We start from the raw sequence: 10540 nt of genomic DNA, 5'->3' as shown, positions 1-10540 counted from the left end.
TATATATATATACACACACACACACATACATATACACACACACACACATATATATATATATATATAACACGTATATGGAAGTAAGCCCCACATAAGCTGCCCCCACTCTCCCTCAGCTCCAGGAGCCTCAGGATTTGCAAACTTGCACTTCCAATTGGCTGTGGTTGGGCCCATGGTTGTCTCTGAGCAGCCATGGGGAGACTGTTGGAATCAGAAAGTCCGAGGGACAAGGGAGCTGCAGCAGGCCAATGTCCCCCTGCAGGCCGCTGGGCAGAGCACATGCCAGTGGCAGCTGTGGGACCCCTGGCAACTTCAGCTGGAGGACTGTGAGCACCTCCTGGTGTCCTTCCAGGTAAGCTCCTCCTCCCTACCCTATGGATGGATATGCAGTTGGAAGTTGCAGGGACATTATGTGTGTGTGTGTGTGTGTGTGTGTATCACAGCATTTTATTTGCTGGAATTTTATATTAATTCTGAAATCTGAGAGCATAAGCCTGTTTACTTTTTTTCTCCTTTAAGATTTTCTGGGTATGTCAGTTTCTTTGCATTTTTTAATATAAATTTTTTCATGAACTTGTCCAATGACATAAAAGTAAATATTGTCTAGGAGTTTCATTGGGATTTTATTGAATCAAAAGTTCAGTTTGAGAATATAGATGTCTTAACAACATCCAGTCTTCCTCTTAGCAGTTTACTAGGCATGTGGTTGCTTCACTGTTCAACAACCCTGTAATTTTCATTAAAAATAAAAGTCAGTATACAGAAGATATCTATTTGGTTAGTTCTCTTTGATTTCTCTTAATAATGTTTTTAGTGTAGAGATTTTATAAACATTTTGTTTAAATTTTTCTTATGTAATTTTTTTAATGTTAAAAATTCATAAATTTCCTCTCCTACTTTTTGTTGATACTAACATTATAATTAATTTTGTGCATGGATTTTGTATCTACCCAAACTGTAGGAGGTACAGGTGGAATGTTCCTTAGAAGCCATACTTCATCACTTATATTTGGTCATGTTGTTAGAAGGGACCAGTTCCTGGAGAATGACATCATGCTCGGTAGAGTAGAGGGTCAGAGAGAAAGGGGGAAGCCCTCAACGAGATGGATTGACACAGTGGCTGTCACCACAGTCTAAAGAATAGCAACTTTTGTGAGGTTGATGCGGGACCAGCCAATGTTTTGTTCTGATGTGTGCTATGTGTCAGAACCAACTCAACAGAACCAAACAACTGCAACAATACTGAAAAGTTAATTTATTAATTTTAATAGTTCATTAGTAAATATTTGTATTTTCTACACAGTCCTTTATGTCTTCAGTGAATAAAAGTTACCTAAATACTTCTTTTCTGATTTTTATACATTTTATTTCTTTTTCTACATTTTTTCCTCTGGCTAGAACCTCTCTTCAACAGTAAAAAAAAAACACTGCTAATGAACAGCTTTGTCTTTTTTGAACTCAGGCTAAATTGTACAAAACTTTTTCCTGCTGTTACTTGTATAGATTTTCTGATATCCTTTTTTTTTCAGATTCAGAAAATGCCCTTGTATTCCTTGTTGGCTAAGAGGTTTTTTTAGCATGAAATAATTTTGAAATTTATCAAAGGGATTTTCTACATCTATTAACATATCAAATGATATTTTTTCTTTATTTTGTAAATGTGTTAGGAAATTAAAAAAAAAAATCTAATTCTCATTCCAATAATCAGAAGTCTTTCTCTCTCAGTATGTACTAATTAAAGGAAAAACATAATTGTGAGACACAAGAGAACCAGAAAGAGTCTGAAATGGAAAACAGAGCTCTCCAAAGCCTTTCTTTACACACAGCATGTGTGCCGTGTCCAGAATTATGTGTATCTAAATGACATACATGATTTGTGTCATTTACACTGCAGTAACTAATTTAGTTACTTGGCAGGTCACCTGTGAAGGAACTCTTTCAAGTGCTGAGGAGCAAGGATGTCTCCTTGAGGACTAAGGTGTGTCTGACAGAAGCCAGAATATTTCTAATCGCCTGGTATGCATGTGAGAGCTGGACAATGAATAAGGAAGACCAAAGAAGAGTTGATGCTTTTGAGTTGTGGTGCTGGTAAAGATGCTGAAAAGTACCACAGACTGCTAAAAGAACTAACAGATCTGTCCTGCAGGAAGTGCAGCTGAAATGCTCCTTTGGGCTATGTATAATTTCCTCACGAGCACAATGAAGTGTTGTATAATACCCATTTTTTTGCAACATTATACATAATTTATTATGAGCCACACAGTCAAATGTCTTTGCACAGTAAAGGAAATACAAGTAAACATCTTTCTGGTGTTTTTTTGCTTTCAGCCAGGATATCTGACAGCAGCAATGATATCCCTCATTCCAATTTTACAGGTAGCCTTCATATTTATTTCACACTGACTTGTACAATATTGATACTATACAGAACTAAGAGGCCTACTAACATTCCCACATGACCAGGATGGTATTATCCACAAAAGAATAACAATTCTATCTTTAAGGCATATTAATCATGATCATTTCCCTTCATGTGATTTTGATGTCCATTACCAGATTAATTACTTTCCTTTCTATGGCAACCATTGTTAAAGGGATTTAATTGAATGTTAACTTTTTCTAAATTAGAATTTATTTCCTTTTCTGGAAAATCTAATTACATAATTAATACATAAACTAGGTGTTTGCAATGAACCTCAAACCTAGTGTCTGATCTTGGATGTTGCTTTCTGAGTAAATGTGGTTTTCATTTAAATCTATCAATAAACACCTGCAATTCATATATCTCTCAAAGTGCCTTTGTGCAGAATATAAAAATAACACTCATAACTCAACAATAACAACAACAACAAAAAACCCAATTATAAAAATAAAAATCTCTAAAAAGATATTTAACAAAAAACAATGCATGTGGCTAAAAATAACTGTATAAAAAGAGGATAAATATTAATAGTCATGGTGGGAGTGCAAATTAAAATTACAATGATATATCACTACACATGCATTGCAGTTATTGATAGTTATGTGGATTCAGTTGCAATTCATTGTGACCCCAATGTGTGCAGAATAGAACTACTCCATACAGTTTCCAAAGCTGTAGTCTTTTGGAAGCTGATCACCAGGCCTGTCTTTCCAGGTGCCTGTAGGTAGATTAGAACCAATAATCTTTTCGCTAATAGTAGAACACTTAAACTTTAGAATGTCGAAAATGAAAAATCTTGACAATACCAAGTGTTGATAAGGATGCAGAGCAAACAAAATTCTCATACTTTGCTTGTGGGAATATGCACTTTACTATAATTTCCAGTAATCGCACGTCTAGCTTTTTAGCTAAGTGAAACAAAATCTATATTTACACAAAAACCTGTAGGGAAATCTTTAACTCCTAAAACCCACTGTCATTAAGTTGATTCTGACTCCTAGTGACCCCAAGACTGTAAATCTTAACAGAAGTAGATTGCTTCATTTTCCTCATGTGGAGCAGCTGGTGGGTTTGAATCAATGGCTTTCTGGTTACCAGCTAAATGTCTTACCCCTTAGGCCACTAGAGCTCCTGTGGAAATGCCTATGCATGCGAGCATTCACTGCCGTCCAGTTGGATCTGACTCATAGTGACCCTTCCTTGGTTTTCTGAGGTGGTATCAATGTGGAAGTAGACTGCCCAATCTTCCTTCCAAGGAATGGCTGGTGGGTTAGAACTGCCAGCCTTCTGGTTAGCAGTCAAATGCCATAGGAACTAAAAGAGAGGCTTAATTTGTAATTGCTACAAACCAGAAACAAAGTCATGTTCTTCAAGTAACAGGTGGATAAACAAACTGGTAGGTTCACAAAAAGGAATGAGCTACTAATGCATAGAAAACATAAAAGAAAGAAGCTCAAATGTATTATTGTAAGTAAAAAGAAGAAGGCCAACTGCATATTACATGATTTAAATTATGACATACAGGAAAACTAAAGTTAAACTTTTGACATAGAAATTGTGTCATGGTTGTGCTTGAGGAATGGACAACAAATGGGCATGGGATAATTTTTAGAGTGGTAGGAGTCTTCTGCATCCTGATTAGGTCAATAATTTAAGTACATAGAGAATTGATGTATTTCACGGCAGCCTGTTAAAAATGACCTTCTGTTGGTCTTGGAATATGAGCAAGAATAGTGTCAGTAAATACTAAATGAGAAAAAAAAACCTTAGGAAAAAACCTTAGTTATTTGAATATCAAAATGAATAATCTTAATGATTAAATGAAGGGAGCTCTGGTGGCATTCATGTAATTTTGGGAAAAAGGATGAGCTAGTGATCTCAGAATCTATTTTCTACCGATCAAAGGAGGCTAATTCAAGGAACCACCTTGAGAAGCTAGTACGCAGAACATTTAAGTAAGACATAAAGGACCATCTGTAACTCAAGGTGGCCCCATATTTAATATGGATTCCTAAGTCTGTTAAAGGCACACAACAGTGATATTTTGTATTCCATTCCCACAGATAGATAGCTATTAGAGATACTTCCACTTTTAGCTACCTTCTCAGCAAGAGTGTACGTATGCTACTGACCTCACTTTTTAGGTCAACCTTTTGGTTCTTCATTGCTATACATTAAAGTATAAGTTTTCTTTTAGTGAATATAAATGTTAAGGATAAATATTTTCTCATATGATAAGCATTTTCCACTCTTTTTACTTTATGAACTAAAATAATGTGATGTATTTTTCCATCTTACAAACCTCATTCTTCAGTTTTTATGCATTAAACAACACTTGTATTTGTTACATGGAGACTTCCCTAAGGTAGTCCTTGAGGAGATCTTAATGCTGAAATGTGTCACTACAGCTTCATATACTGTGCAAACACAGGCTTTGAGTCAGATAAAAAAAGAATTTGCATCCTGATTGCACCCCTGGGTAGCAACCTTTAACCCACCTGAGCTTCAGTTTACCTATCTGTGATGTGATGATAAAATGCCTCTCCATTCATGATTACATATACTAAAAGGTAATAAATCTCAAGTGATTGTCTTAATGGTATTGTCTGTAATCATCATAATTATAATACTAAGGTGAACATCTTTTATAATATTATAACTTCAAGATTTAAAGTTCATCTTTATTTTTAAAACCCCAGGCCATAAACCATTCTTCTTCCCCAGTTTATTGTTTATGGTCAAAAATAAAATAACACAGAATGATTCCTGGAATCACAAAGGCCGTAAAAAGCTGTAATTGGAATAGACAAGAAGCTCACTCAGTTCAAAACATTTATTAAAATGAACTTATGATTCTGTTTTGTTTTGCTTGGAGTTTTATTACAACGCAGTTTGGTGTGAAGCCATTGCTTATCTGGAAATGTAATATATTCTCTTATTCAGAAATGCCATCCTGATAAATTTCCCTTACTAGAATGGAAAGAAATAAACATTTAAAAATACGGCATAAGGACTTCTGATCATTTTACAAAAATGATTGCTGTACCTTAGCACAATTCTTTATTTCTTTAAGAACAATGTAATTCTTTTGACTGAGTCATTGAAGGCTTGTTTTACTTGCTTGTTCCTCAGGGTATAAATGAAGGGATTCAGCATAGGGGCGATGGAAGTTGTGAGTACTGTTACACCCTTATTAATGGCCACTGAATTCTTTGCTGAAGGTTTGACATAGATGAAGATGCAGCTTCCATAAGTGATGGAAACCACAATCATGTGGGAAGAGCAGGTGGAAAATGCCTTTTTCCTTTGCTGGACAGAAGGAAAGCGTAGAATGGTCTTAATGATGTATGCATAGGACAGCATAACACATACAAGTGTCAAGACAAAGGTCACCACAGCACAAACTATGACTACCTGCTCTATGAGCCATGTTTCAGAGCATGAGATGTTTAGCAGAGGGGATATATCACAGATAAAATGGTCAATGATGTTAGAGTCACAGAATTCCAGATTTAGGCCCAGGCTAAGTGGTGGGACTAAGATCAGCAAGCCAGCTGTCCAGCAACAAAGAATGAGTTTTCTACAGATCTTGTTATTCATAATGGTCACATAATGCAGGGGCTTGCAGATGGCTACATATCGGTCATAGGACATGGTGGCCAAGAGAAAAAATTCTGTAACAGCAAAGAAGTCAGTAAAAAATATTTGAAGGACACAATTGTCATATGTGATTGTCTTGTCCCCAGTTGATAAATTGTACAAGTATCTGGGAACACAGGCAGATGTAAATGAAATTTCTAAGAAGGAGAGGTTTTGCAAGAAAAAGTACATGGCAGTTTTAAGGTGAGAATCAATGAAGGTGAGGGAGATGATTGTCAGGTTCCCGGTTACACTCAGCAGGTAGGTGATCAATAGAAAGATGAAAATCACAACCTTCAATTGAGGGTCATCTGTCAGTCCCAGCAGAATAAAAGTTGTTACTGTCTGGTTTCTCATAGATGGCTTCTGATTTCAATTCAAACTGTGTCATAATTTGGAGATAAGGTATATGCAGAAAATGATGTTAACACCACGTACCAATAATGTATGGCTCCACAAACTATGCAAACCATTGCACATGCAATCATTTATTAATTTAGTTATAAACAATGTTACACTAGTAGCATAGGTTCTACACTTGTATGTTTTTGCAATTTCAATAAGTATTTGTTAAAAAATCATATTAGTTTATTTGTGCCACATTCCTACATTTTTTTTTGTTTAATACATCTCTTTATGCACAAGTTATGTGTTATCTTTATCTATACATTGTATGAGAGATACCCATGCAGTTTTATTGGATTTCTAACTGAAGATAAATCCTAAGGAAAAAATCATAAACTTCTTGAACAATTTTATTCAAGAAACATGTAAGTTTCTATTGTAATTTTTTTAAAAAATTGTGTTTTCTTCTCTAAACAACTTTATTCTGCTTTGCCCCTTCCCTTCTTCTCCCTCATGACACCTGTCTAAATTGGCTTCTATTGTTCAGGACAAAGTGTTTTAATGGGATATTTGTTGTATAGATTTTAAGCTACATTGGGCACAACATGAATATGGTTTAAAAAAATCATCACACAAGTTTTAAATTTTTAATCTGTTTAACAAAGATTGAAACACACCTCACCATCTTGTAAACACACACACACACACACACAGATATATATATATACATATATATATATGTATATATATATATATAATTTAAAATACAATTCACATTACCCAGATTGCTTTCACTGTTTTTCAGTTTTGTCATCCATAAATTGGAATTATCCTGCATTTACAATTTTTGAAAATTGAACCAGTCAAGCCTGTGAGAGCTGGAATTTATGAGACTGCCTTATTTTTCTTATTATCAAAAGTCTTCAGCCTTTGATAGAGTGCAGTCTTACCAGTTTTCTATCACTCTCTACTGGAAAATATTTACATTTCCTTTCTGATGGGTTTCTACCTTACACAGTTTCCAGCTTTTGCAGTTTTTACTGTATATAGAACTTAGAATATAAAAAAAAAAATATTGTTATTTGTCATTAGAACTTACTCCCATGCAGCGCTGACATTGCAATATGAATGTTGACTAATAAATATATATTAACAATCTCAATGACTTGTCAACAATAATTTCCCTTTCATTAGTCATCAACCATTTGCTTTTTATCACTTTGCCCCACCTTTCAAATGAAATAGCTTTGGTAAAAATTTATCAATGAACTTGTTTTTTTGGTATACAATATTAAAGGGCTTCTATTTCTAATGTATACCTTTGACTACACACTGTTCATAATATTCTCTCATGACTCAGTTTAACATCACACATACCTTTCTTCTCACCTTATTGATCTATAATTTCTGAGTGTTTATTTTCTCTCTTGTTTCTAAGATGTTTGTATTTCACAGTCTTCTCTCATCACAAACACTCTCACTGTATTTTTCCTTGAACTCTTAATATTTAACCTCCCAAAATGATAGCTCTCCAGCATCTCAGGAATATAGTCAAATACACTTCAAACATAAAAGTCCACACTTCCATCCTACTGGTTTCCCTCAGTTTCTCAAAATCAATCTACTAGGTTTAGGCAAGTATTGAACTAGTCACTTTGAATAGTTTATTTATCTGGAGTACTCTTTCCTCAGATACTCCCAGTTTCCTAAAGTAAGCTGTTTCCCAAATCTAGTTTCATCTAGGATACAAATACTCATGAATGGTTTTTAGTTTAAACTTTTCTCTGGGGAAGCAGACAAAACTTATGCATGTGGTGGGTGCCATTAATATAGCTAGTGATTCTTACTACTCTCTTAGCACTACCCTGTGAATGTACATTGTTTTGAGATTGGGATGATGTATTTTTACTAGTGTAGTGTCCACAAATAACACAGTTCCAGATATATATTCTATGCCTAAAAAAATATTGCTGGCAAAATTTTTCATACAAAGCTGTCTTATTCCTTATTTGGCATTTAACTGGAAATTGATGGGATATGGAACTTACTCTGTGTCAGAGTTTAACATTTTGACTCTTTTATTTTTGAAGATTTTTTTTTTCCTATTGAAGTTGATTTTACCTGAAAGAACCTGTCCTTTGACTGTATCTACAACCTTCACTCCTGACAATCATTATAACTGGCTTTTCCTTACCTTGGCTGCCAAACAGAAGAAAAGTCGTATGTTTTTTGGTGCTGTGTTTGCCTCCTGAGGCATCCATCAGTAGGATATGAAAACCCGAACTCACAGACTTTGAAGATCTGAATCTGTGACTATATCTTCTGTATAGATGTTTTCATGACTATCACAACTTAAATACTACACCAATTACTTAAAACATTTTCAAACTTACCGTGTGTCAAAGCTCTAGAATTAAATCTCAGAAATTACAGTCACTATTTTTGGTTTATCATACACAAGAGGTAGGGACTTGCCTTTGGTTTGTTTGAGAGCTGGAAGGTGCCTAGAGAAGGTTGGTCTACAGCTGACATTTCCAAAAGATCACCTTGCAATGCAGAGAAGGATCACGTGTACAGCCCTCTCTCTCCTTGAATCTGCTTCTTCTCGATGTACAGCCCTGTGCGTCTCTGTGACAACAAACACAGCTGGCTGACTTTGAGTAGTGCTCATTTCTAACAAAATAATGTTCATTTAGTCCTTAGAACTTTAATTTTGTGAGAAATCTGACTTTATAATGCAGATGTTGAGTATCTAAGTCAACTAAATCACTATTATCTGATTATTATTTAAGGAACCCTGGTGGTTCAGTGGTTAAACATTTGGCTGCCAACCAAAAAGTGTGCATTTTGAACCACGAGTCACTATACTGCAGATAGATGTGAAAGTGAAAAGATTAAAGCCTTGGGAACCTTACAAAACAGTTCAAATCTATCCCATAGGATCACTATGAGTCAAAAGTGACTTAACAATGCAATTACTCTTTATATTGTATCTGAAAGATTTTTAAATCTAAATTTCTAATGAGAAAATCAATACAAGCAAAGGTGTCAATTGGGTTTTTTCTTCTCCTGTGGGAGAAACTGCTTATTCATTTTCCTCAAGATAGACTGCCTTTAGATAACTTCCTACTTGTTGCATAAATATGATCTTACTAATGAGAGAAACTGTCCAAGAATAATGCATTCTAAAATGTCATTTCATTAAGATTCATACTAAAACTAGATGTCTTCATCTTATACCAAAATCAAACAAACTCACTGCTGTCAAGTTGGAACTGATTCATGGCAACCCCTCCTTGGGTTTCCAAGGTTGTATCACTATGGAAGTAGATTGTCTCATCCTCCTTCTGAAGAGTGGCTGGTGGGTTTGAACCTCCAGTCTTCTGGTTAGCAGTCAAATGCCTTAGATACTATGCTACCGGAGTTCTCATCAGTCAGAATAAATCTATTTTCTAGATACAAAGATGACCTTTTTGTACAAAATTTAACTAAAATTACAGGATTTATGTAAATGCTTCACACTTCTGGCAGTTAATTATAGCCCCTCTCTTTGAGGTATTTAACTATAACAATTCTTACAGTTACAAATTGAAAATGAGTGTAAAGTTGAAAACCAGCATGACAATTTCTAATCACTACAGATTAAATCCACACCCACAGTTCCAGCAGTCTTGAGTCACTTGAGTTTTCTATCTTCAATCTCTTGCATAAATCTCCTCATGATAGATGTGCTGTCATTAAGCCAGGATTTGTTTTATTTTACTTTCTATCACTGACAACGAACATTGTTGTTGTTGTCATGTGCTGTTGAGTCACCCCAACTCATAGGGATGCCTCCTGGGGTGCCAAGGCAGTATCACTACCGAAGTAGACTGCCCAACCTTCCTTCCATTGGTACAGAGGGACTTCTGCCAACTTTTGGGAGAGCTGACTTTCTTAACTGTGTTTGCTCAGAAAGTTTTCTAATTACAAGCTTAATATTTGTTTTGCCTGACAAGTTCACAATGAACATAATAAACCAAAGGGCCCTTGGTGACCTAGCTTCCAAAATTACTAATGAGTCATCAGTGTAATGAACTTTGGGTGGAAAGAAATGAAATTTAACACAATAAGAATTGGGACATGGCCTGTAGA

General features: G+C 35.2%; 1 protein-coding gene across 1 annotated transcript; it reads right to left on the bottom strand.

Moving 5' to 3' along the window:
• Nucleotides 1-5482: 5482 nt before the first annotated feature.
• On the bottom strand, nt 5483-6427 carry LOC103212345 (olfactory receptor 6C2-like). Its single transcript, XM_007958327.2, has one exon. The coding sequence runs from the start codon at nt 6416-6418 to the stop codon at nt 5483-5485; it is 936 nt and encodes a 311-aa protein (XP_007956518.1). The 5' UTR covers nt 6419-6427.
• Nucleotides 6428-10540: the final 4113 nt, after the last annotated feature.

This window comes from Orycteropus afer, unplaced genomic scaffold, assembly GCF_000298275.1.
Source record: "Orycteropus afer afer isolate SDZICR_OR568_19922 unplaced genomic scaffold, OryAfe1.0 scaffold00923, whole genome shotgun sequence".
Classification (NCBI taxonomy): Eukaryota; Metazoa; Chordata; class Mammalia; order Tubulidentata; family Orycteropodidae; genus Orycteropus; species Orycteropus afer.
The sequence above is the reverse complement of the archived record's forward strand: the minus strand, read 5'-3'. Positions and strand labels throughout refer to the sequence as shown.